The sequence below is a fragment of the Anas acuta genome, chromosome 24 (genome assembly GCF_963932015.1).
Source record: "Anas acuta chromosome 24, bAnaAcu1.1, whole genome shotgun sequence".
In the NCBI taxonomy this organism is placed as follows: domain Eukaryota; kingdom Metazoa; phylum Chordata; class Aves; order Anseriformes; family Anatidae; genus Anas; species Anas acuta.
In genome coordinates, this window is record NC_089002.1 from 5100113 (window position 1) to 5127347 (window position 27235).

The following is a 27235-nucleotide window of genomic DNA, read 5'->3' on the forward strand; positions in this document are numbered from 1 at the left end:
TTCTTTGGGGGTTGCTGCGAAGCCCTGCTGCGTGGCTGCACCTTTGCTGGGAGGACGTCCCTGCCTGCGCTGCGTGGGCTTCAGGGCTGCATCCCCCAGCTTCTCCGTGCTGCAGGAAGCCAGGATCCCACCCGAGGCTGAAAGATCCCAAGATCTCGTGATTCTTTCCCATCTCTGAGCATCACCGCACTGCAGAGGATTCGGATCTCTGCCACTCTGCTTTGAAGGCTTTGACCGGAGATCTCCCAGCTCTCAAAACAAAAAACCACCACGACACCCACACTGTTCAAATATGCAAAACTTACCAAAGATTGGATTGTCTACAAGACAGAGGCATCTTCTTTATTTATTGTTTCCTCTACTGCTATCACATTGCTTTTGTTTTCTTCCCAGGCCACCAGTAAAGCTGCCTCCACCTCTGCTCCACCCCAGTGCTACCCACTGATGGTTGCCCAATATCAGGATTCCACACACAATTTTTGAGAGGTGTCATTTACTCAGCATTAGCCAAGCTGATATCCCCAAGCCTGCACAGTGATGTCTTAAAAACGAAAACTACTGCACAGTACATCTCATATTGCGGTAACACAGACCAAAATCTAGTTATTATAGGGCAAAACACATCCCTAGTAAACAAACCGAGTGATAAAGTGACATTGAAGTGATGCGGTCCCACTATTTCTTTGTCTCTCCTGCCCTTCTAGGTACATTTCCTCAATGACCCTGTTCAACTACAGAGCTTAGGGCTAAACAAGCAGAAGGGCACGAAGAAAGCAGCACAGTTTTCGTGTTGGATGTGCACGTGACACATTTAGCAAGGACATAGCACAAGACTCATCCTCTACCCCAGTGAGAGCCTAAATCACACATTACATGGGTATACTCCCCCTCCCACTGCCTGCCCACAGCTGAGGTTTGTAACAGCAGCCCCAGAACAGCCAACATCTCGGTTGCTTTACTTTTATATTAAGGCAGAGTCTTCAAATCTGAAAAGTGCAGGTGCTGGAGCACTGGAAAAGAAAGGACTCGTTTCTCCCTCACCTGCTGTCATCAAACCAGACCGGGATGCCTTTGGGGACAATCTACCTGAGGCTGTGCCTGCTTTAGGTTCCTGCCACCAAAATGGTTTTAGGAGAGAGAAGTGAGGCAAAAGCTTCTCCCACAGCCATAAGGAGCAACATTTTTCATCTTTACCTACGATAGATCTTGACTGTGGTGGTGAACAAAGAACTTCATTGCCCCAGCACAACGCCAGCTGCATCAGTACCAGAAGTGTTCATTAGCACAGCATACTGATACACCTCCTGCAGCAAGGCACGTCCTCTGGAGATGTGCCCCAATACAACCACCATAAAGCTGCTCCATTATTCATCCAGGACTTTGCAAACCGAGAATACAAACTGGACCATGACTGCCAAAAGACTGAGAACCGTGCCTGCTGCAGGCTCCTTCAGTTTTTGGTCAGCTTTGTGCCCATCTTTTAAGAGAGAGGCCAGCACTGGATGCAATATCCCAGCGCTGCTCTTGCCAGCTGCTTTTACAGAAGAGGAATCGTCTCCTGACATCTCTGTTTAATGTGCACACAGCTGTTTTGACATTCTTCAGCACTGAGACACTCGGTCATCAGACGCTGCTTGTCCAATGATTCAAATCCTTTTCAGGATGGAATCTCTTCACTCTTCCTTCCTGGGCTTGCATTTTCTTTATTTGCCATTCTATCAGTGAGCTCTAGCTGTATCTTATTTTATTTTCAAGTACTCAGTTAATATAATGACGTTAGTTAAATGCCTTACACACACTTTAGGTGCCATATACTCTTACAGGTTACAGTTGTCAAGTAGGATGAGGTTTTAGAGAACCTAAATGTTAAGGTTTGGGGCAGGGTACATCTCTTCTGAAAATCAACAGAAGACACAGCCTTAAACCCTACAATTGCTTTGGCTGTAGTTTAGACAATTTATGCTGCCACCATGATTCAACACAGCAGTCCTCTTCTCCTCTTGCCCTTGTGCCAGCATCCACATTTATAAGACTGTGTCACAAACCAATCAGCCTGAAAGACATCCTAAAACATGGAAACAGCTGCCACACGAGGAAGAAGTGACAGAGAGCAGCCAGGAAGGCCCGGGACCGCTTCTAGCAACAGTGGCAGATCAAGCTACTTGGTGAAACTGTCAGTGAGCTGTCCCTGCGGGTCACTGGGGACCTCCCACCAGCGACACCCTCCCCAGGTGGGCTCTGGTGAGGAGCCAGCTGTGCCGATGTTGCGTTTCTTGGTTAGTTTATGGATCAGTGCCCTGGGCCGGGGCAGCCAGCAGGGCTGTAAGTCAATAAAGCCGTGGCGTTGCCAGGCTGCGGTCAGTCAGGCACACGGCGGCCGAGCTGTGTTCACCCAGCTGGGCTTCAGCTCAGCCCCTCGAGCTGTCCGGTAGCAGGGCAGCTGGGCTGCAGGGCTTCCCGGCAGCCGGTGCTCATCATCCCCGTCCCCAGCCCAGGCCGTGTCGCCGCTGTCACTCGTGGGCCACGCGCTCCAGTGCCACGTAGAAGCTGTCCTTGTCGTCCAGGCAGTGCCAGCCGATGGGCCCCGCCTCGCAGTCAGCGCACACCAGGAACTTGACGTTGCCCACGTCGCGGGTGAAGCCCACGTTCTCGAAGGAGAACATGTCGCGCACCAGCCAGTGCTCCCGCACCACGTCCCCGCCGCTCGCTGCCGCCGCCGCCACTGCCTTCTTCTTCATGGCGGGCAGGAGGAGCTGGGGGGGGGGGAACACAACATCAGTGCCCTGCTTGGGGGGGGCACCGCCACCTCCCTGCCCCCTGCACCCCCACCTCACTGCCCCCCATTCCCTCTTTGTACCTCCCCGTCCCCACCTCTTTTTCTGCATCCCCTGCTTCCCTCCCTCCGTTTCTGTTTCCCCTATCTCTCTCTGTTCCCCACCTCTCTGCTCCCAAACCCCTTCTCCGTCCTTTCTATCTCCCTGTGCTCCCTCCCCTCTCTCTGTGCCCCCCACATCCCCCCTGTGCCCCCCACACCCCCTCTGTGCCCCTCCCTGCCCCCCAGCGTCCTTCTGCCTCCCCCCACCTCCCTGCCCCTCTCCCCCTCCTCCCTGCCCCCTCCCCTCTCCCTGTGCCCTCCCCATCCCCTCCCTGCTCCCCCTTTTCCCCTCTTTTCCCCCCTTTTTCCCCCCCTCACCTCCCGCCGAGCGAATGTGGCGGCGCCAGGCAGCAGCACCCTGGAGCCGCAGCGCTGGCACAGCACCGCCTTCAAGTTCCGGCCCTGCGCGCACACCAGCTCGGCCGAGCCCGGCGCGGCGGCAGGAGGAGAAGGAGAAGAAGGAGAAGAAGAAGAAGGGGAAGGAGGGGAAGGAGCAGCAGGAGCAGGAGCAGGGGATGAAGGCGCCGCCGGCTCCATCCCGGCGCAGGCCGCCGCCATGGCCGCGCAGGCGCGCTGGGGCCGCCGCCGCCCTGAGGCGCTGGGCAGGGAGCGGAGGCGGCGCCGTGCGCCTGCGCCGGGCGGGGCGGTGCTGAGGGGGCCGCCTCACAACGCCCCCCCCCTCAGGTCAGCCAACTGCCAGAGCACAGCCCCCCGGGTCATCCCCAAGCACAGCACCCCCCTTAGAGCACCCCCCTCACATCACCCCACACACTTCGCCCCCCTCGGGTCACCCCTCTCATATCACGCCCGTGTGGCCGCAGCCAGAATCTTTGAGGCTTTTAAAGGCCTCCAGGGATGGTGACTCTATCACTTCCCTGGGGAGCCCATCCCAGTGCCTCACAACCCTTTATGCAAAGAAGTTCTTCCGAATATCCAGCCTAAACTTCCCCTGGTGAAGCTTTAGCCCATTCCCCCTCATCCTGTCACCAGGCGCATGGTAGAACAGACCAACCCCCACCTCGCCACAGCCTCCTTTAAGGCACCTGTGGAGTGCAATAAGGTCGCCCCTGAGCCTCCTCCATGCTGAACACCCCCAGCTCCCTCAGTTGCCCCTTGTAGGACTTGTTCTCCAGGCCCCTCACCAGCTTCATTGCCCTTCTCTGGCCTAGGTGATCCCCAGACCCCTTCCCACCTCGGCCATTCTGTGACCCCGTGAGGTGGACGGAGCTGTTCCTACGTGAAGTGGGGCAGTTTCATAAGCTGGCAGCGACCAGTTGGCAGCCCAAATCTGTTTGTTTGCCAGCCAGCTGGGCCCTGCGGGGACAGGCAGGGCCTGGCTCGTGGTGTCTGGGAGGGACGGAGGGCAGGCGGTTCCTGCGGGGCTGCCGCCGGCGTTTGCTTTGACCCCATTTCTGAGAGCTTGGGCTGAGGACAGTGTGGCTCGTGGAGGCACAGAGGGAACTGTGGAAATGTGGATCCAGTGGGGAAAGAGGGGGGAAGAGGGCATTGGAAGGGCACAATGGTTTCCAGGACAGGAAGATGGAGCTCCCTCAGCCTGACCCTGAGCAGACAGCAGCTGTGCCAGTGGCTCTGAGCAGCTCTGCAGGAGGAGCCCAGGTCCTGAGGCCTGGGTGGCTTAAGCTCACCCATTAGTGAGTGTGAGGCCCTGGGGGTTTGTGCTGATCTCAGGACCAGCTGGGGGCCCGCTGTTAGCTCTGCTGGAAAAAGGGAAGTGGCCCGGTTGATTGGAGCCACTGCTTTGTTGGAGGTACAACACAGAAGAGCCCCGGTTCTGGCTTTTTCCTGACTGTATTATAAACATGCACCATTCTCTTGCTGCCTCCTGAATGGCTGCGCCTGAGATCTTTCAGGAGGAGCCAGAAAAGGGAGCAGATGTTCAAGGTACTAAATAGGACACAGGATTTCATCAGAAATCCAGCTGATGAAAGGCTCCAGCTTGGGAAATCCCAGAGCCTTGGCTGCTGTGTTATTGACCACAGCTCCGCTCTCTGCCAGGAGCTGGGAAGTGAGCGTGGCTGTTTGACACAAACCCATCGTCCTGTGGATCCTGTGGGTGTTTGTGAGGCAGAGCTTGGGCATCAGAGCTCCTGAGCCATCTCTGGGCTTGCAGGGCCGAGAGGAGGGTGGAGGCAATGAAGGTGGTGTGAAACTCACCAAGACCCGCTGTGAGCAGCCCCAAGGCACCCACTACTCCAAAGAAGGCTGCTGGGGCAGGACACAGCAGCTTGTTTTAAAATCACCAGAAGGTTTGTAGAGAGAAACCAGGAGAACAGTTTGCAGCTACACCAGTGACAGCTGAATTAATACTGGGCTCCATTCATCCCACTCTTCCATGGTGGACAAAGGAGCTGTTATTTTTTGCAACTGCAGACTCTGTTACAACAGTATTATCACAGGGTGTTTTCCTCATCTCTGCTGCCACTCTTTGCAAGCACCTCTTGCAACAAATTAATTCTCGGTTAGCACGTCCTCCCAGGCCCCACGGGCTTTTGCACTGCGGATCCCAAAGGGATGGAGCCCTTGCTCTTTAACGCCACTCAGAGACCTAAGCAGCAGGGCAGAGGCACGGCTGAAGGTGGCTGCCTGGTCTTACCAGAGTTTCGTACAAATCCTCAACGTGGGGATCAGGCAAACGTCTTGAGGGTAGAGAATAGAAGCGAAGCTCCCACTGGCTCAGGAAATATTTTATTCTTCATGTTTTCATTAAAAAATAAACATAGGAAACAAAACCACAGAACACTTGTGTAATAGAAACAAACGCAGAAGGTCAGAGCGTTGGCTGAAAGTGCATAATTAAGTCATGCTACCACATCCCTGATCCCACCCTGTCCCCTAAGCAAGGAGTCAGCAGTAAGCTCGACGAGCAGCACTACACAGAGCCCAGGCACTGCGGGGGCCAAGCTGACGGCAGAGGAAAGCCCGCGCTGCCAGAAACACAGCAAGGCAGGAGACATGCTGGGGAGAGTGCCCCAGGGAGCCAGTGGTGAAACGCTCACCTGGGGCTTGTAGGGCAGGCAAAGGACAGCTGGTGTAAGAGGATGTGGAGTTGAGAGGCAGGGGAGAGCTGAGAACACAGGGGCAAAACAGAACCCTGGGTGTCACTCCAAACCGCGCCTGGAAGCAGAAAAATCCTGGAGAAAAGGAAAATCAACACAATGAATTCGACTACAAGGCTGGCGTGGGTGTGCCGGACAGACACCTGTCCAGGGAAGAACCGCAGTCACTCGCCAGCAAGGTCGACATAGACAGTAGCAATTGCGTCCCTACGCTCAGGGCCTCAGCCTCTGCGAGGTGACCTCCCTGCAGGGGTAGGAGCAAAGGCACTGCCTGTCACAGCAAGGCTCCTGCTGCCAGAAAATGCAGCTTCTTGCAGCTGGATCTGTCAAGCTTCTCAAGGGAAATGTGATGTGGTGAACCTCGGTGAGTCCCGTGATTGGAGCACAAGTGCTGCAGATCCGCCTCCACGCTAGGCAGTGAGTTTCTCCCCCCTGCCCTTTGCCCCCAGCAGCCTCAGGCTTTTGGGTCTCAGTAGTTGACAGCTTTAATCTGCGACTCCTTGTGTGCAGACCCGGGAGGAACCTGCGGATGCAGCTCCAGTGCAGGACCCCCTTACACATGCTCACTCAATTTGGCTCTGCACAGATACGTGCTTGAGGAGCAAATTAAAAACATTCAGTATGTACAAGATGATTTGAAGCTGGAACATAAGAGCAGCTGGATTCCACCCGCACGCGTCCACGTTGCTGAGAGCAACCAGAGGACCCGCATGGTCCTGCAGTGGCTGAAGATACCCCCAGTTGTGTGTAGATGTCCTTGGATTTTCACCACGCTGGCTCATGCCAATTCTGGGGACACCCCGGCTCTGCTGATAGAATTAGCCACAGGAACAGCAGAGAATGCAGCTTCTCCTGATCCACTTCACCACCTCTCTCCAGCTTCACGCAGAGCCCCCGATTTCAAATGACTGCTGAGATAACACGTTTATGCACATGCTCTAGTCAAAGCAGCACAGAAAGCTGCTGTTCTGGTGCCTACTTCCACAGCATCCACACCTCTCAGAAACAGTCACTGCAAATCACTTGGGACTCTTCTTCCAGCAGAGACTTTTTAGGGTGTTCTTCTTTGTAAGCGCCCTTTGCATCACTTCTCCCGAAGGACACAGACTCCAGCATCACACCGCTGCATCCCCAGGGAGGTCACCACCTCCCAGTTGTCGATGATGGGATCGTAGCACTCAATGCTGCTCAGCAGGGAGTTGCCATCGTACCTGCCAGGACAGAAAGTTACAGGTGAGGGATGCTGCTGCAGGAAGAGGTTGAGGCGTTCCCAGTCCTTTCTGGGAGGCTGGATGGTTACATACGGCAGGGACAGCCTGAAATAAAACCATTTTATGAGGCTCTCTTTTGCTATCTGCTGCCACCCTCCTGCCTGTCTTGACCCTGAACCATCACACTGCCTACGTGGGCTGTGAGAGGCCACCTGAAATGTGGCAGCAGGTCGCGCCACCTCAAATCACTCGCACCTCTTCCAGCAAGCAGAGCATCTTCCTCTCCAGCCCAGGGCTGTCTCTTACCCAGCGATTGCATACAGCCTTCCCCGCAGCACCGTGGCCCCGACGTAGCAGCGGGGAGTTGTCATGCTTGTTACAGTTGTCCAGGAATCAGTGCGAATGTTGTAGGCTTCCACGGAAGAGAGATGTGCTGTCCCATCGAACCCACCAACTACATAAATATGGTCATTCAGCAGAGCCACTCCAGCCCCTGGGGAGAGAGAGGAGGATGGAAGAGTTACAGCCACGACTGACACTGTCGGCACTGTGCCCAGGGCTTGCTGTCAGCAAGGCTGAACTCGGTCAGTTCTTCCTCTTCAGAGGATATCTCCTTATGCTTTTATCTATCAATAAATATATGTGTATTAATCCATATATGAATATAAAAGAGAATAAATATCTAAAGGATCACTGAAGAGCTATCACCCATTTTGGTGCCTCCAAAATGATACACGGAAACCTCAAACTACTGAATGCTGCTGGATCTCCAGCTCCAGGGGATCTAAGCAGCACTGAAGCCAGGGCAGCAGGAGCAGGGCGAGATGTTCATCCTGGCTGAAGGACACCCCGAGCCCTGCACAGGCTGCCACAAGCCATGTGCTCCTGGTGGGTTTCACCACAAAGCTGGGTTTCTCTGCTGTTTCTGGCTCCCTGGTGTCACCCAGCCCTGGCTGTAGCCAGGACAATGCCCCTGCTCCATGTGATGCTGGAGGAGGGTTTTCTTTCACACTACTTCTCTGGGAGGCCGGGAAATGAAAACTGGTGTCTGCTGCACAGGCACAGAGGCTCAAGTGGCTGAGGCATGGCAGAGCTGCTGTTCTCACCTGCCCCAGGAAAAGTGATCAGTGACAGAGCTGACCTGACTTGGGATTTGCGACAACAGCAGAAATAACCCCCTGCCAGCCTCAGCTTGCAGACTGCAGCCCCTCTCAGAGCAAACAAGGTAAGTCAGATACCCGTGCGCTCCATGGCCTTGTGTGCTCCTGCCAACAGCTGCTGCTGTTCTGAGCTGTGTCTCCAGAGCTGAGTAAACCCTGTCAGGACGTTAGCACCACCATGTAGCTACTGTGCCCAGCAGCATTTTGGGGCACATCCTTGCTTCAGATCTCTGTGCTCCCAGTCACGGCACTGAGGAAGGAATGTGGCTGGTATGAGGAGCCTCACAGCGTTCCTGCTTGCTTGTGGCACTGAAGTAGTCTGCTCTGCGGGCTGAGGCACTGCTATCAAAAGCCTCCAAGTCTTGTGGGAAACTGGCATGGACCTGGGAAAGACTTCTTATAAATGGCTTTCCCTTTGAACTCTTTGCTTTTGGTCTTGCCAGACGACATCTTCTATGGTGCACACAACAGACCACTTGGAAAAAGGCATCCCATTCTTACGCTTTCTGGAGATCCATGATTAGGTCTTGCATGTTTCCTCTGATGTAGGAAAAGCCATAGATTTATCACACATTGGTATGTGGGATCTTTCTGGGTGTGTAAAGCAACCAACTTCTAAATCAAATCCATTCTTGGCATATGGGAAATACTTTCCAACCCAAACTTAACAGGAATGGCTCTGTCACAGGAGTAAATATTTAAAGCCTGAGGTTTTGGTGAATGCACTGCAGGCACAAGAAAGCCTGAATGTTTTTAGAACAGAGAACAGTTTTAATTGAGTAACCAGCTCTTGTCTCTAAACAAGAATACTACAGCAGAGAACAAAGAGAAACAAGGCTGCCTAGGCTAATTGTAAAGGACATTTATTGGAATTATTAGAGAAAAAGCAACTTCAAAAGGGTTTTGAAAGACTGCCTGTAAGCAGAACTCCTCCATCAAGAACCACAAAGCTGTGGAGCACTGAGCTTCCCACCCTGCCACGCGCAGCTCAGCAAGGCCACGGCTGCTCTTGAGCACTGCCATGAGGCTTGGGGCAGGCCTGAGGCGCAGTGCAGTGGCCTGGGGCCAGCACTGGAGCACACAGGGAGAAGGGAGCTGCACTTCTTTGAGAAATGAGTAACAGCTGAGACAGTAAATCACTCCAAAAGGAGGCTTTAAACTTTATTTTGCTCCAAGATACAGCTGCCAAACTTAAAGCTCAGAGAGGACTCCAAGCAGGATGGAGAAACTGCAAGTTGATGGGGATAACTGAAGTGTGGCTACACGATGTTTCAAGTCATCATTAGCTGAGCAGTTTAACACTGCCCGAGCAGCACTGGTCTCTGCCCTCCCGCTGCCCCAGGAGCTGAGGCCCAGCACTTCACAAAGTGCAGGGCAGGTGAAAGAGAGCTTGCCAAGCACCCCTGCCTTTACAGTGCCCCGTGCAGTTGATGAGCACTGACTTAGCAAACTGTCCCATTATCTTACACGGGATTGTTACATTGCTTCTTCCTTGCCAGATTTTTTTCAAGCCATGCACCGGTTCCTAGTTAGGGCAGTCACACAAGACTTCCTCTCCCTGCAACCTATAAAACCACATTCCTTTATTCACGTCTTAGCATGGGATGCAGACATCAGGCATGTGAGAACTAATCCTTCCCTTGGGGAGCTAAGCCAGCACGTCCTAAAACAGTCCCTCCTCAAAGCCAGTCCACCCACTGACACCAGCCAACATCCCGAAGAGCAGCAGAACAAGTCAGCAATGATGGCTTCCTCAGTGCAGCACAACGCTTTTAACCTCAAGGCTCTGTGGGCTCTTACCTGAGCGCTTGGTGGCCATTGGTGTGACATTTGTCCAGTGTCCAGTGTGGGGATCGTACCTCTCGACAGAATTCAGAATGTTCAGCCCGTCATAGCCACCTGAAACAAAAGAGAGGAGCAAACCATGGGTCTGAGTTCTGGAAAATGTTTTCTGTGTAGGGAGCAGTAACGTGCCCGGTTCACCCTTGGCATGGCACTGCCCTGCAACCAGCACAACTCCCAACGCTGGGCAGGCAGAACACCGAGGATCTCTGCAGCTTGCAGGGCCAGACCTGAGCCAGCTTGGAGCAAGCGCTGGCACTGCCCCTCCAAACCACTACAGCCAGCTTAGAGCTGCACTGCAGAGCCACCTCCAAGCCCGATGCCCATATTCCTAAACATAGCATACGCTGGGATGCCTTGAAGATGAAAGCATAAAAAGCTGAAAGAGCAGTTTCACAAGACAATACCAAAAAATGGTGTTGTGCTGCTTCAGCAAAGGAGCACTGTGCTGGCATCTGCCTTGGGGGACAGCATGGGGGTGAGGAACTTGGGAGAGAGAAGTGAGACCCATAAACCAGTGTCTGATATTCAAGACTCCCCAAGAACAACAGGACTGCAACCGATGAGGGCAGAAAATAGTGCTGGGCCTGCCTTTTTTGGTGCCTTGAAAGTATCTCCAGAACCAAATCATTTTAAAGACCTTAATAAGCTTGTTATCTGAAACTCAGGGGTCTCTGAAAATGAAACAAGTGCTGCAGAAAGGAGTTAGAACACATACAGCCCAAGATACATTTCCAGAGTGCTACAGCCAGCATTGCTTCGTGTTCTGGGGCATTTCAGCCACTGCCCTGGCCCTGCAAACCTCAACTGCCACTGCTCACCCCTACGCTTCAGCAGTCCCTCAAATGTAGGCTGACTGTGATCCACTTGCTTCTAACAGCATTTACTGTTGTTGTGGGGCAGATCCAGCCTCAGCCCTGTGAGAACAGGGTGGTGAGAACAGGCTGCACTGGCTGACAGCACCGTGCAGTGCTCAGTTTGGTGAAATTAAATCTTCTGGGTGTCTCTTCTAACCCAGATGTGCTGTAACTGGTGCAGAAAGGATCTGCGCTGCCATTTCTGCAAAAAGCACCTATTTGCTGAATGCCTTGAGGTCCTCTGGTACCTACCGAGGCAATAGATAACTCCGTTCGCTACAACGAGCCCCGCTCCTTCCCGTGCTGTCTGCATGTCTCCCAGCATACTCCACTGATCGATGTTGGGGTCGTATCGCTCCATGCTGGTGTGACGTCGGCTTCCATCGAACCCACCAGAAACATAGATCATGTCTGCAACGTGAGAGAGAGGCTGGACTCACCGCATCGAGGACCAAACGTGCTCATGGAGCAAGAAGGCCCTCACAGATGGAGCAAACCTACAACAGGGACTGCGAAATGCAGGAACAACTGCAGAGCTTGGCACACTGAGAGCCAAGACGAACCCAGCCTCCTCACCCTGGCTCGCTGCATTAGCCTGCTCACAGACCCAACACACCAAACAAACACAAAATCCATCTGGCCTTTAAATCTGCTTCTTGGTGATGGATAAAAGAAAGCATACGTGTCCCAGCTATTTTTTTTTCATCCTGCAGAACATACAGAAAAAATGGTGTGCCCAAACCCTGCCACCATTAACACCACCTCAGCACCGCCCCAGAGAATGTGATTATAGGGTAGCAAACGGAGAGGATCCAAAAGGCATCAAGACCAGCTCCTTATGCTGGAGAACCTAATGCACATGATGCTTCACAAATCTGTCAAGTGTCATCTTCAAAACGGCCACATTTTTTACAGAAGTTTCATCAGAATAGATACAGTAAGAATTTGAGATGTAATGAATGTTATGTAACCAATATTATTAAGAAGATTACCACTACTTTAACAGCTATAAAACTTCCTCTCATTTCCACACCAATTCTTTATGGCCTGTTTATAACCACTCACTCTTATTCAATTCTTATCCAGTGCTGGATAGTTACTGCTGTACTCCTGTGCTCAGCACTACCCAACACCGTCACCACCCCGAGAGCTTCCCACCCCATTACCTTTCCTTGAGCTGCCATCCCTCAACGCACAGACACATGCCTGAAGAATGGAGACAGAACTCCTCTTGGGATACACACACAAGAAGTTTTCCATTTCTCCACCCAAATGAGATGCCAGACTCTCAGACTCTCAGAGCCACCGGCTCTGCGTGTGCCAGCTCAGGGCATTTCAGGACGACCAGAGGACAGGAAGGACAGAGAACTGCCCTGCCAGTGCAGCGACCTGGACGTACCTCCCAGGGTCGTGGCTCCTGCTAGGCCTCGCCGCACGTTCATCGGAGCTACAGAGTACCAGATTCCATCCTCATCTGATGTATAATCCAAGCACTCCACAGAGCTGAGGCGCGAGCGGCCGTCGTACCCCCCAATCACATAGATCCGATCGTGCAGGGACACCGTAGCAACGTAGCGCCTCTTACGGGTAATGCTCTAAAAGGGCCAAGACAATAAAGGGTCAAGGAGAGGAAATAACACCGACATATGTACAACAACTGCGGTTCTTCCATCCTGTTTCACTGCTCTTTTGGAAAATGGCCAAAGAGACAAATGGCACTGTGGATTTCAAGGGCACAGCCCTGGCTAAAATGTATAAATTGCATCTGACTTCCTCCGCTTCTACTCTTGCTGCCCAGGTCTCCTTGTGCTAAAATATTTTGCATTAGAAAGTCAACTTATCCTCTGTCTCTGCTGAGTCTTTGATTCATCTTGGAGGTTTGTGTTCCTCCCACTGGCTCCCTGCAGAGACTGTCAAGGGGAAAAATGTGGAGACTGATCTGATGGAAATATCCAAAGTTTTTGGCCTCCAAAAAAGAACAGAATTTTGGAGAAGGTAGTGTAAGTTCTTCTGTGACTACAGATGCTAAAGTAGAGGCACTTCTCCACCATTTCACACTGATAAAGCCAATTTTAAATTTCAGTAGAAATAGTCCCCAATGCAGCAGCTCTCTTCCTAAATATATCCTGCTTTGCTCAGAAACAATGCAAGCAGAGATCATGCAGCCTGCCTGAAAGCAGGACTGATTATACTGCTCCTATTGACATTTCAATTATCATTACTAAACTTCAGAGCTTAACACCCCCCTAAGATCAAAAATGCCTCTCATAAATTCTCACTCCCACAACAAAGATGTGGGTCTCTGAAGGCTCATCTCATTAGAAATATGACAGCAAGCTCTCATAAAAAGCTTATTTAGTAAATCTTCAAATATGAAGCAGTTTTAGCATTCACAGTGTAAACCTCATAAACCCTAATGAATTTCTGTCATAAATTCTAAGCAGAATGCAGAGAAACCCGAAGAGGAATTTTATTTAGAGGGTGGTATATGGTCATATGGTGAGTGTTTGATGACAGCAATCTGTAGAGCCCCATGATAGTCAAAACTGGTCCCTTACGGGCAAGAAACTCCACTCCTGAGTCTTCGGGTCGTATTTCTCCACAACATCAATAGGTGACTGCTGGCTCCCAAAGCCACCGATCACAAGCAGGACTTCATTAGCTCCTAGAGCAAAGAGGGAGAGCAACGTCAGGTCAGTCCCTTCACAACCAAAGGGGCACCTCAAGGCAATCATCTGAGTAAACACCGAGCCTTCCTTGGTGCAAGAAGCAGCCTCTAAATCACCCTTTTTTTTTAATCACTGTTCTGAAGCAAGAACCTAATGCAGATAAAAGTCACCCGGGTCCCCTCTCGTGTCAGTGGGTAGGAAGAGAGAAACCCTTCCAGGGTGAGTGGCCGTAAGACTAACCTGGGTGCTAGAAGCTGTCCACTGGCGGGCAGTTCCTCCCCATGTTAGACGGACCCTAAGAACACAAGTTGGCTTGTTTATGTCTTCTTTTGTATTCTCTCCCATGTTTCTTTTGTAAACTTCTTAGCCCTGAGAAAGCTGAAGGAGGATGGCTGCTTCCCTCTACCCTCCTCACAAAGAATGGCATTCTCTCCTCATTTACAAGCAACATCCAAACCAGATAGCACCTTCTTTTTTCTCCAAGAAGTAAAAGTTAAGCTCACTAAAGCCTGAAAAAATAATGCAATATTTTCCCAAGAATTCTCTCTTACGTCTTAATGTATTTTATTTCAAAGTTGCCTTCCCTTTACTTTCTGTTCTCTCAAAGGGTCCCTGATTTTTTCTTATTTTCTCCTTGACAGAAAAATAAGACTTGTGACCTGGGGAGTTCTAATTTCTTATTTAATTCTGATTTCCCTTATAACGATTGCCTTGAAGGTAGGGTTTCTATCATAGTTTTAGAAATAGATGATCATCCCTGCATTTGTGTAGTAGGGAATTTTAATAGAGTTCGGAGCTATCCAGCTTTTCGTTGCAGAAAGGCTGAACGTTGAGCAACAAAGATTTAGCAAGACCTTGTCCATCCCAAAGCAAAACAATTGCCACTTCAGATGAAGGAGAATAATATAAAATGTAACTTGAAAGGACTCAGAAAAAAGCTCCAAAGACAAATTGGAACTTAGAAAGTTTCCTGTACATTATGACAGTTGATGGCACGATCAGTTCAGTTTATCCAACAGGAAGTTAACAGGCAACCTGATGACCATTTATAAATGGCAGATGATAAGAGCACTCCTGATAGCAGATGGTATTGAATCAGTTTAAAACAAACAAACAAACAAAAAAGAACTTGGACTGAATCTGAAGGAGATGAACCTTTGAAATAAGGTGCAAACTTTTTGCCAATATAAGTAATGAAACAATTCTGTGACATTTCCTTTATCAGTTCAAATATTCCAACCAAGAACAAAATGCAATGCCTCTTTCTAAAACAGCGGGCAGAGCAGAACTGAATGTCACTGAAATTGATGGTGGATGTTCCCGGAAAAAAAGAAGATGTGCTGTGGGCTGGACTATGCTGAAGGTCAAACCACATCATAACAATAATGCCTCTGGGCCAAAAACCTAATCAATCTCTCTCTGACAAACCTAATTTGCCCTCCTCTTTTAGTATTTAAACTGTTTTCCAACCCCTAAAACAGTGTTAATAACAAGAATTGGCCACAAAGCTTTTTTTCAGGGTCCCTCTCCACAAGCAGCAGCACTGGAGAGCACCCAGGGAGGGCTGCTTGAGGGAAGAGGTGTCAGTGCTGGCAGCAAGGGCAGAGCTCTGCGAGTGCAGCCGGGGTAAAGGCAGAGAGAGAGTCTGGAGACATGGGAACGGGAGTCAGGTGAGGAAGGGCCATTGTTAGGAAGAAGCTGAAAATGCTTTTTCTTCTCCTGGGGGTAATTCCTACTGTTTGTGCTACTCCCAAGAGCTTCCAGCCTTAAGCCAAGCACTTTTCCCAACAACTCAACAACTGTGCTCAGTAGGAGGCACTGAAAGAGCAGATAAAACCAGCTTTTTTTTTTTTGTCCTAAGAGATTAAGTTGAAAATGAGGTTAAGAAAAATGTACCTCTGAAAGGAATGAGGCACCTCTCTGTCTTCCTCCTTGTGCCTTCCCCTCTCAGATTCCCTGTTGAAAACTAACCTTCACTCTCATACAGTTGTTTCTTTTTATCTCTGACGCTGATAACTGCCTTTTCAGATAGGAAGAAACTCTTCCCAAACTTCTTGGACAGCTGCATGCTGAGCAAACGTATCTGGAAGCACCAATAATTCAGTAAACTCTTTTTGTGGTTACAGCAGAGGCCTTGGATTGAAGGTAACCAACCAGTCCCTGCGCTGCCAGTAAGTACCTGTGCTACGAAAACACACTTCTGTCCCCTGCTCCCCTTTCTTTACCACAGGGGACTGTGTGTCAAGAAGTTACCGTTGCAAAGCTCTTCTGCACAATTACAAGGCACTGTCCAGCACCTGTAGCACAACACCTGCCAATTCCCCAGACCTCCTCGGTGACCTTGCCCTTGCTGCTCACCTAGACGTGCTCTTGTCCTGGGTCCCTGCATCTGACTGCGGAGCTCAGGCCGAAGATGAAATTTCTTAGCTTCATCGACGAGGTCTCTGCACTGCAGACTGCATCGGATAAAAGGCTGAGGAAAAACATGAGTCACTGGTATGCGTGAGGTATTTTAAGATCCCTGCTGAGAACTGTCCTGAAGCCAGCTCTGGTCAATTCAGACAGCATTGAAATGACCTGTGTGCAGGCTGCTGCTAGTAGTGTCATGGTGCAAATGCTGCATGCAAGGAAAGGCAAAGACAACGCAAAACTAAACTGCAGCTGGAAAGACATGGCTCATTTCTCATGCAAAGTCTGGCACTGCAGGTTCCATGATAAAAATACTTACATTGGAAAACTAAGGGAAATCCACTTCTGCTACATGTAAGCCAGCAGAAATACATTTGTGAAGGGGGACTGGCAGGGACTGAAATCAGTTTGGCTGGATCTGCCCCACATCATCAACTCAACATGCACCTGCCATTGAAGACGAAACAAGGAGCAAAGCACAAACTAAGCAGTTTTGCTGGGTCCATTAGCTCGATCCCTATACACACGGGACACTGAGCTACAAAGAGACTACAGAAGCAGGTAAGGTCTCCTTCAAAAGAAGCTGGGGGCGCTGCACCCAAGGACAGTCATATCCTCCATGAGTAACACAGTGTGTCGTTGCCCTCCCCTGAATGTTCAGTGTTCAGTTCCCTTTGGGTATTTCATGCTGCAATAAGCTAAGATTTATTTTTACAATTTCTTTGTGGTTGTGCAAGGACAGGGTGTTCAGGGCAGATGATGCCACACAGCCAACCCTCTCCTCTCCACACTGTACCAAGATGATGATGTCTTACCATCACCACGTCTCACCTCCAGTCTAGAGGTGCCATCCTCACCACTAAGAAAGCTGGAGCCCTATCCACGCAACGTGTTAGCCTGCTTTTGGAACAGACTTAATTGTTCTGGGACCAGTCCCTCTTGTGTTAACCTCAATTTCAGTTTAAGGTGGACCATACCAATCTGACTAAGCACATTTTAGCCCTGGCACTACTTGACTACATACTTGCTGACCCTATTTAAGAACACCTGTAGTAGGCAGCCATTGGCACATCAGAGATGAACATTGCTAGATCAGCCACTTTCATATGTGACCATGTCTTCACTTTGCATTCAGCACCTGATGAAGGCTAGTAGCCACAGCTCACATCACCATCGGACAAGGACACTGCTTTGAACCTTCTCTGCACCTTCCTGTCAAAGCTTGCACTGGGTCAGCATCACTCATTTGGAATTAAACTTGCACTGCAAAAGCTTCATGATCTGTAATCACCGACAGTTTGGTTTGCCTCTGCAACACCCCAGCCACACAAAGGATTACATCTGGCTCTCAGCTGTGTGTTGACCCTGGACCTAACATGCTGCTGTCCTCCTCAGCCAAGGGCATCTGCACCTGAAACAACTGATGAGGCCCTCTCCAGCCATTTCCTCCCTAGCATCCCACGTCAGCAGCCTGTCTCCACCTACAGGAGACCCACTAGGGCTTATGAATGGAAGACAGAAAGCTCCTTACAGAAGGTAACAGATGAGAACAGAGAGGTGCTACCTATCAGGAGACAACTGAGTAATTCCTCTGGATGGGACTCCCTCCCAGCTGAAAGCAGGATGCTGTCACTGTTGGCACAGAAAACTACCTCCGAGTAAAACAGGGGGCACTGCAGCTGAACGGGGACACCTCTGTAGGTTCAGCATCAAAAAGCACTGGTAGGGAGAGCAGCTTCTGACACGCTGTTAGGACAGCAGGATTCTAACCAGGGAGCACACAACCACACACAGACACTGGCTCCCAGCTGTTCTGTGCCCTGGACACGGGGCTGCTGATACCTCGGTGTCGATGACATCGGTGATGTAGCGGGGGGTGAGAAGCGGCATGCGCACATACTGCAGCAGCTCCGGCAGCGATGCTTCCCGTTCTTTTTTTGAGTGCTTCACCCAGTTTATAACTGCCTCAAAAACAGGCTCTTCGGAGTCCACCTGGAAAAAGGAGACACACACCGATCAGACCGCAGGGTAATTCAGCAACTGCCCGTGGAACAGATGACTTTCAGACTGCTGATGCTGCTCAGAGCCAGCAAGAGAGCAGGACATCTCCAGTTAGTCTGTTATGGAAATTTCTGTGAGCAGTATTTACAAGCACTGATTACAAGCCCGTATTTTCTCTTCCTTAAAACTGCAATTGGTTTTTCCTTATAGCTGCGATCAGCAACTGACAGTACAAGTACCAGAAATGCCCTATGGTAGGTGGGACCTGGCCCCCAAGTGCTGAGAGAGCCCAGGGAAAGGCTGCAACTGCCAGGGGTTCCCACTCGGAGCAGGGGTCATTGTCCTGCAGTCTGCAGAGTGCCAGCATAAAGGTGACCAGAATCACGTCTCCTTTTTAGAGAAAAGTGCCTCACGTTAACCCCTGCAGCCTAGTGCCCACACGCTGCCCTGCTAACACTCTAGTCATAACACTGGGTGTATCTGAGGTCTTTTACTTCAATTTACATTTAAGGAACTACAAAAGACTGGATTTCAGAGTGGAGAAGGTGTGAACACTGCTGTTCTGACTCTAACTTATTTCTCCTTCCACTTAGGACCTCCACATGCCAGTGCTTACACCACTTCCAGAGCTTACACTGACTGAGCCAACTAAATTTGGCACTTTTAGAGAACCTCAGGTGCTTCGGACAGCTTTACAAATACAGCAGCTCCAGTGCATGCTGAGCACAACTGTGCAAGATTAATCTGATAATGAAAAGATAAATAATTAATTGTAAAGAGACCTATTACATATTATTTGGGCTCGATTTTCTTTTTGCAGGTCTTCAGATTGTCCAATTTAAAAGCAAGTGAGCCATGAATTTATTATGATCATCATTATTACGATCAACTTACATGAAGATAAAAGGAGACCTGTAACAACAAGACCGAGTCTTCCCACCCATATAGGACCAGTACACTTTGAAGTTCATTTTGCAGCTATTTGTTGAAGAATGTTCTGAGGCAGGGAGCCATAGAGGTTAATTATGTAAGGCAATTCTTCCATGCCATTGATTTATATTTGTAACACTGCAATTAGAAATGGCCTCTTTATTTTTGAATTACAGGGAAAGAACAATTAGAGCTCACAAAAGGAAAGCAGGGTACTTCGCTGCTTCCAATTTTCCCCACCTCCTCCAAAAATGCAGTAATCAACACATCGTTTTATTCCCTCCTTAACTGACTGTTCTCTGATACATTTAACAGTTTTGTTGTATGTTAAATCATGCCTGTTTTTTTTTGATATATGACAGGTAACACTAAATAGAACACCACAGTGAAACCCTACTCCAAAAGAAGACCTACTTCTCCAAAAGCCAGGGGACTTTGCAGCTGGTGCTTTCTCAGTACCCTCTAATACATCACTTTTGCTCCTGAACACATTACCCCTGTCCAGAGCAGCAGAAGTGTTATGCCAGTACTCACCACAACCATAAGCTTCACTGCATTGAAGCTGCTGCCTGTTAAATACCAAACACACTCAGCCTTTTTCCACTGCTGATCACTGCCTACACCAGGGTTTTTCATTGCTGTCTTGCATGTTCTTTCTCAAGCAGGTTTATCAACAAGAGGCTATCAGCTTGGCAGAAGGCCGCTTTCACAGCAGACTTTCAAAGCATACATTAAGACTTCTCCTCTGGCTAGCCCTGCACTTGCTTTTCAGGAACTCTACCACAGGTATCACTTACATGGGTTTGTTTCTAAGAGCTTGTATTACCGCAAACTCTGAATAATGATTTAATCACTTCTTTTAGAACTGAAGCAAACATTAACTCTCACTGAAATCCATCTTAATTAAATAAACCAGTGTCCTCACAATTTTCACCTTATTTCCATTTTCAAGAAATACATATTCATAGAAAACTTGGAAAAAGAAGTATTTGACAAGTTCCAGCCAAGTAGTAAATCCTCCAGAAACTAACCCTGAGGGAACAGAATATGTACCAGACTCACAGGCAATAAAATCTTCTTGTAACTCCCTGAAGAATCTGACTACCCTGCACCATCATGCATTCTGCTCCTTGTAAAGCAGAGGACACCCAAATGCCTGGCATGACACATGCATTCCTTGTGCTGCTGAGTAGCATACAAAGGTCTACAAATAGAAGTTAATGTCTTGCGGGTATTTCTGATATGTAGGCATTGAGACAACTTGTCTTTGTAACCTCCGAATGCTCCTCCAGGGAAATGAGGAGGAAAGGGAACAAGAACTCTGCAGAGGTAACCAACTGTGATTGCCTTACTTGCAGGAAACGTTTGCCTGACAATAAATTCTTACACAGAAGTTGCATGTTACTCATCAGTTTGAGGTTACAAGGCCGAAAAGTTAGAAGAATTTTTTTGGAAATTAAATTCCAAAATTCAGGAACTGAATGTGTGAAATCCACCCTAGAAGTGTGGACTTAACCCCAACTGGTTTCAATGCTTTACTTTAACGCTTTGCAGGGTAACAGTACTTTTCAGGTTTTACCTGAATTTCATCACACTTGATGAGCTTTTCAACCTCTTCTTGATTTAAGAGGATAAACTCTTCATGCTGAACCACCTCTGGAAAATGTTTCTGGCTGAAGACCTCTGCAGCTTGCATTAGATCAACACAATTGTGTGTCTCAGCAAAATCCCGAATGCCCAAACAATTTGATGGATCCAGCTGGCTTTCTAGAAACTCACAGCAAGCTTGTTTCACACCTACGGAAAATTGGAGGGGTGAATGAGCACTGCATGCTTACTATCAATCCTCTGCTTTGGAAAGGGCTTCAGAAAATAAAGTTCTAAACAATAATGAAAAACCAACTCAAAAACAAGCTTGAAATACACATGCATGCAAACATTTCTTCTGAGGAAAATGGTAACACTAAGCAAAAGAGCAATTGTTTGGGCTGTTTCAATCTCTGTCTATTCTATTTACATGTTAAACAAATCCAATACTAGGAACTGACTCAAATCTGAGTTGACCCAGCTTCGTGGACTATAAGCCAAGAAGGTATATGCTAGTGGATATGGCCACCAGATTTTTTTTTTAAGGCTTTTTCCAATGTCTTTTTGATAGGTGCCTTGGATAGCTCCGTAGGCACAGATCAACCAGGTTGTTATGATCCAGACGCATTGTGATGGCAAGGCCAAGTGATATCAAGGATTTGCTTATTATTTTGTTGAATTCTTCCTGGGTATTCTCATGCAGATATAAAGTAGCCCAAACCATGGAAAAATAATATTTTACCATCTTTTTTTCCAGACAAGTCAGTTCCTCTACCAATGAGGCCAGTGTGCAAAAGATAATAGAAGAAGTCTGACAAAAACTGTATGGTTTCAAGGCAGAAGTGCTCAGGTCTGGAACGAACACACTGCTTATAGATTTCATGCCTCCCATAATCTGTCTTCCATTTACAGAAGGTCAGACAAACCAGGTCTCTGAGCAGCAGCAATTGTGCAGTTTCTGCTGATTCTTGGCAATTACCTTTTAGCTGAAGCAGGCACGCTGCTGGGAGCAGTTCTTGGACATTTTCTACTGTCACGTGAACAGTTTCTGTATACACAAAATCTAGCAGGATTTCCATGGTGGAAGCTGTCAGTCCCTGGATATCTACATAGGGTTTATCCTTCTCCGAGAGCTGTAAATCAGAAAGGAGACAAAGGATTATTGTTCAGTAATCTGGTCAAAAAGGCAACAGTGCTCAGCAGTTTAGTTTATTACACATCTGGAAGAGAGTCAAACTGCATTTTAAAATGAGCAAATTGAGATTGAGCAGAAATTAATTATCATACACAAATGGCACGTGTAAACTCTATCCTCTGTGAGAAACTCCGAGCTTTACTAGAAGGAACAGTTCAGGGGGTTCCTTTCTGGGCTGGATGTGTAAGACATGCCGCAGCTTACATGGTGTCCCCAGCTTATTTCTCTGCTCTAAAACCAATCCAAATAAAAATCTTTCTTAACTTCAATTCCTGATCCATCCTGTTCGCTTATGGTGAGAGTCTCTACAAAGAATGGCTAGCTCAAAAAATTCAGCTAAAGGTTGAAATACTGAAGTTAAACTCACAATTAAAGTACATAGAGTGATGGTACTTAAACAACCCTGACTTTGTCTCCTTTCTCTTTTATCATCTCTAAGATGCATCATTTTGGAATAATTACTTTTTCTACGGAATGTTACTGTTGGGAACAGTAAATTCTGAGAATCCACCCAATTTGCACCTCTATGGCTGCAGAACTGAGATTACATTTTCACAGAGCATCAGCTGTTGGTGGTTTAATGCAGCCATTACGAAGCTGCTGGCACAGCATCTGATGATTCACGAACAATGGGCTGGCAGGTGGAATTACTAATCACACCCCGCACAGAGCTGTGACCTCCTGTCAGCATGAATGGACCTCAACAGAAGGATGTCGCCACGCAGCATGCTGCAAAACTCAGCTTTTTTCCCTGAGAATTCTGAAGAAGTGGTCAGTATCAGTGCAAGCACAATTCAGATGAAAGCCCTCACGTTTCTTGCTAAGAATGAGACTGAAGCTGGTTATGGACTGAGTGAGCAAAGACTCAGGGAAGAGGAAGCATGATCAAAGCATCATCACTTGGCTTAGAATTGGCCACAGCTGGGGAAAAATGCCGTGATACACGATTAGAGAAAATAAGAGCAGTCAGATGTCCTCCTACAGAGGCAGCTGATGACACAGCAACAGCAGAGAAGCCTCTGCTGAGACTGAGCCACTTCTGCAATGCAGGGATCATGGAATCAAGAGAAACATGGGAGGGGGGAATGGTGACACTCAAAGTAATTTGAAGGAGAGGCCTTTCAAGTCTGTTGACACATTTAAAAAACTTCATGGCATCCAGAATCAGACAGGAAAAGGAAATTACCTCGTTTGACCTGCTGTGCGACATTTAGAAGTCAAAATGAGTTCATGGTATGGGTTAGACAAACCATTCCCCAAAACAAGACTGAGATGCTTTGTGCAACAGATAAAAGGCACAGTGCTCCTCTGGCCATGCAGACACAACACCGTGAGTGGCACAGGGCATAACCCAGGGACCAGTTCCGAGCAAAACCCCTTGCAGCCCAACCCTGACAAAAGCCACACGTTGCAGCTCACCGAGTAGTCCCCAGGTTTGCTGGAGATGAGCAATCAAATGCAAAGGAAGCCCTTGCAGAGGCTGTTGGCACGTTTTGCAATCCGGCATTTTGAGTTCCCTGAAGTTACAGCCAAGGCCAAAACACTCTGTACCCACAAGTGTTTGGATGGCAACCAAGTGCTGCCCTATTACACTCACCAGCATACTTGTCATTAACACACAGAGGAAGTAGGGCCACTTTGAGGCTTCCCAAGCTGTCATTTCCTGGAAAGAACCTTCTCCCACAAACACACAGTAATTGCCTGTGTCACTTGGCAGGTTTGTCATTTTGGGGTTTCCGTACGAAAAAGCAAATTTGGATAGAGACTAAGCAAAAGAAGTAAAACCCTTACAGCAGCGGCAGTGTGGGGGCATGAGAGAGAGAGTGCTTATGCCCACTGGGCACTGGATGTACTGATCTTTCTAGGAAGAATCGTATCTACGAATTAAGGTCATTACAATGTTAGAGTTAAAATGAGAGTATAAAGGAGCAAGGAGAGCTAATCTCAGCTCAGATCCAAAGTAAACCCATCCTCAGCCTTCGTTAGCAGCCACAAGAATATTCTGCAGCACGCAGAGCAACTGGAGCTCTGTAGACCGTGTAGATGAAGTCAAAGGCACTGACAAGAACATAGGGGGAAACACAAAGAGCAAGGACAGTGCTATTAAGCTGCATATGCTGAAGCTATCAATAAACTGAGAACTTCCGCCTCCAGGGACTGAGTTTGCTTTGTGTACTTTCTTTTATAAAAAATATCTATTTCCTTTATGCAGATAACGGGCATAAAGCTGTCAAATTTGCAAATTTCTTGAAGACAACAGACAGCTAGAAATACAGAATATTGAAATATTGAAGTCAGTAGATAGAAAACGCACTGTTATGCGGTTGGTCCACGTATGTCTTATTTTGGTTGCTTCCCTCGGAACTAAAAAAACGAAGATAGCTGCTCACCCCACCCAGCACCCAACGAAGGAAGGGTTGGCAAACCAACCACCAACGGTGGTCAGTGCTGGATAAAGCAACAAAGGAAATGATTCTCTCCTGCAGGCAGCACTGGGGTAGCAGGAAGGTCTTTAGGACCTTTGGGCTGCTTAGTCATGTTTCTCTCTGCTGATGGAGAAGTTGCTAGGATGAGGAAAGCATCCTCTGTATGAAAAAGCCACAAAGATTGACTCAAAGTTGCAAAAGAGAAGGCCTGGCACTCCTCTCTGCTAACAATATGAAGGAGTGCTAGCTTCGACTCTAACGTTACCTTTCAGTGATGCAGAAAAACAGCACGCAGGTAATGCGAGTTAATATAGAAAATACTGTGAGAGCAAAGGTCCTCGCAAGTGAGATTTCATGAGTAAAGTTACAGGGGCCCCAGGTCCCAGCCCCAAAGGCTGCATCCCCTTTGCAAGAGTAGCACCACAAGCCAGCAGGTACCAGCTATCAGCCAGGCTGTGAGTGAACCACTTCCATTTCAGTTTTCCAGTGGCTGCCCTAGTTCACCACCCGGCCTAAGGTGCATGCCACAGCCCCCCCAGCTCTGCCCTCGGGCTGGTAACCTCGGAAGGCAGATATTCAGAAGCAGGAAGACACAAACCAGCCCTAGAAAAATCTGGACAAGTCTCAGAACCTCCTGCTTTGCCAGCTCCCTGCTGTGCGGGTTGGCCACGCAGCAGACCATGATGTGGGGCACAGTCCCAGCTGCTGCCTCTGCTCCCCCTGTGCCATGACAGAGGGCTCTGGGGCTGCTGTGAGGGCACCCAGATGCACCAGGAGATCCTGGGCTGCTGTTGAGAGGATCCAGGGGGATTCGGGGCCACTGTGAGGGGATCCAGGGGACTCAGGGGCCTCTACGCAGGGAAATCCAGAAGGATCCAGAGCCACCAGCTGGAAGAATCTGATGGGGTCCCAAGGGGGACCCCATGCAAAGGGATCCAGAAGAACCAGGAGCCACCACCCCGTGGGATCTGGACCCACCATGCCAATGGATCCTGAGGGATCCAAGATGCCCACCCAACTGGAGCAGGGCCCACCATGCCAATGGATCCAGAGGGAGCTGGGCCCACCACAAAAAAGGGATCCAGAGGGATCCAAGACCACCATGCAACAGGACCTGGGCCCACTGTGCAAAGGGATCTGGAAGGACCGAAGACCCCCACCCAACTGGATCCAGAGGGACCCAAGACCTCCACCCAACTGGACCCAGGCCCCACACCAAGGGATTGAGAGGGATCCAAGACCCCCACCCAACTGGATCCAGAGGGATACAAGACTCCGACACAACTGGATCCGGGCTCACCAAGCAACAGGATCCAGAGGGACCCAAGCCCACCACCCAGCTGGACCCTGGCCCCATACCAAGAGATCCAGAGGGATCCAAGACCCCCACCCAACTGGATCTGGGCCCACCACGCAATGGGATCCAGAGGGATCCAGGTTTCCCATGCAAAGAGCCCCAGGCCCACCACACGAGGGATCCAGTGGGCTCCCACCCCCCCCACCCCCGACCAGATCCGGGCCCACCCCACCACGGGGGGGCTCAGCGCCCAGCGCCCTCCCTCAGCCGCCGACCTCGCTGGTGAACATGGCGCAGAAGTAGTCGCTGCAGGCGGCCAGCACGATGCGGTGGGCCGGGAAGTCCTTGTGCTCCACGCGGAGGGTGACGTCGCACAGCGTGCCGCTCTTCCGCAGGGCGTTCATGGCGTTCAGGATGGATTTGGCGTGCGAGTTGGTCATGATGTCCTTGGGGGGGGCCATGGCGCCCGGCACCTGCGGGCACAGCCAGCACGGCCACATGGCCCCGCCGCCCCGCCAGGGGGCGCCCGCCCGCCACCGCCCCTCCTCCTTCCTCCTCCCTCCTCCCTGCCCCTCCCGCCCCGCTACCGCCGCCCCGGGTCCCTCCGCCCGGCAGCGCCGCCCCCCCCCCCCTCCCCTCCCGGTGCTCCCCCCCCCCCGTTCTTCCCCCTCCGCCGCCCTCACCGGCCCCGCGGCCCCGCGCCGCCCCCTCCCCTCCCGCACCTCTCCCCCGCCCCCGCCGCGCGGTGATGGCGTCAGCGGGCCGCGACGCCCCGCCCCCCCCCCGCGGGGGGGGCTCCGCGCCGTTGCCTGGTAACGGGCACCCCCCCCCTTCCCCAGCCTGAGGGGCAAAGTTGTGTTTTTTTTTTTTAATTTTTTTTTTTTTTGTGGGGAAATGTGGTTTTTCAAAGGGAAATGGCACTCCCGGTGCCTGCTCGGAAGGGGTCGTGCAGGCGTGGCGCTGGGGGGGGTGGTAGGGTGAGAAGGGGGAGGTCCCGCTGCCCCGAAATGAGAAGAAAATGAAGAAAAAGAGGGCGAAACAGTAAAAAACAGAAAAGTGGTGAAAACAGTGAAAGCAATTAAAAGAGTAAAAGCAATTAAAACAGTAAAAAACAAGACAAACAGTAAAAATGAGACAAACAATAAAAATGAGACAAACAGTAAAATCAATAAAAAACTGCAAAATCGGTAAAAGCAAAAAATCACAGGTGATCTTGGAGTTCAGCTGTGTGCTGCACCGGGCTGCTCCTCTGAGGACATGCAAGTCTGTTTTCAGTTCTTGTGTTGCAGTTTCTAGGAGAAAAAGTCAGTTACTGAATTTCAGGTCATGCTACGAGCCCTGGTTTAAGAATTACCTTTAATCCTCCCCAGGCCAACTGCATGATGACTGTTCACTGGTTGAAAACAAGGCAAGGTTTTGGGGAAGAGGGGATTTCTTGACATTGCTGGAAAAACAGGCCAGCGTTTGGGCACTCACGCTCTCCTTCAAGCTTGGAGCAGGAGCAGGCCACTCCGGATTCTTCCTCAGCAGTGGTTTACCAGTTTGGGATGGGCAAGATTATTGTGGCTACAGTCATGGAAGAACCCAGACTCTTTGATCCTCCACTTCTTACATGTTGATTTACATTCTGGCTTTACTCTGGAGCAGGCCAACTGGATCCCCAGGGGAGAAACTCATGCTTGCTGTCAAGGGAGTGGTG

General features: G+C 49.7%; 2 protein-coding genes across 5 annotated transcripts; both read right to left on the reverse strand.

Moving 5' to 3' along the window:
* Positions 1-1258: 1258 nt before the first annotated feature.
* RABIF (RAB interacting factor) lies at positions 1259-3490 on the reverse strand. The gene is made up of 2 exons (XM_068659752.1): positions 3194-3490; positions 1259-2753 (listed from the first exon to the last, which is right to left on the reverse strand). The coding sequence occupies exons 1-2, from the start codon at positions 3431-3433 to the stop codon at positions 2511-2513; spliced, it is 483 nt and encodes a 160-aa protein (XP_068515853.1). The 5' UTR covers positions 3434-3490; the 3' UTR covers positions 1259-2510.
* A 2074-nt stretch (positions 3491-5564) lies between these two features.
* On the reverse strand, positions 5565-26324 carry KLHL12 (kelch like family member 12). Of its 4 annotated transcripts, none has more exons than XM_068659836.1 (12): positions 26259-26324; positions 25812-26009; positions 21598-21751; positions 20611-20828; positions 17943-18092; positions 16050-16164; positions 13581-13687; positions 12422-12617; positions 11275-11433; positions 10124-10222; positions 7470-7656; positions 5565-7163 (listed from the first exon to the last, which is right to left on the reverse strand). In XM_068659836.1, exons 2-12 carry the CDS (start codon positions 25995-25997, stop codon positions 7037-7039), a joined length of 1698 nt encoding a protein of 565 aa, XP_068515937.1. In that variant the 5' UTR covers positions 25998-26009; positions 26259-26324; the 3' UTR covers positions 5565-7036. The 4 variants fall into 4 exon arrangements, with proteins under 4 accessions (XP_068515937.1, XP_068515936.1, XP_068515935.1 ...); XM_068659835.1 differs by having other exon boundaries at positions 26220-26263; XM_068659834.1 differs by lacking the exon at positions 26259-26324 and having other exon boundaries at positions 25812-26099.
* Positions 26325-27235: the final 911 nt, after the last annotated feature.

Coding starts and splice junctions, on each gene's coding strand:
- RABIF (XM_068659752.1), bottom strand. CDS start 3,433: ATGGCGGCGGCCTGCGCCGGGATGGAGCCGGCGGCGCCTTCATCCCCT. Junction 2,754..3,193: donor CCACATTCGCTCGGCGGGAG/GTGAGGGGGGGA, acceptor CCCCCCCCCCAG/CTCCTCCTGCCCGCCATGAA.
- KLHL12 (XM_068659834.1), bottom strand. CDS start 26,036: ATGTGGCCGTGCTGGCTGTGCCCGCAGGTGCCGGGCGCCATGGCCCCC. Junction 18,093..20,610: donor TCAAGTGTGATGAAATTCAG/GTAAAACCTGAA, acceptor TCCTTTTTCCAG/GTGGACTCCGAAGAGCCTGT. Junction 12,618..13,580: donor AGGAGTGGAGTTTCTTGCCC/GTAAGGGACCAG, acceptor TGGCCCTTTTAG/AGCATTACCCGTAAGAGGCG.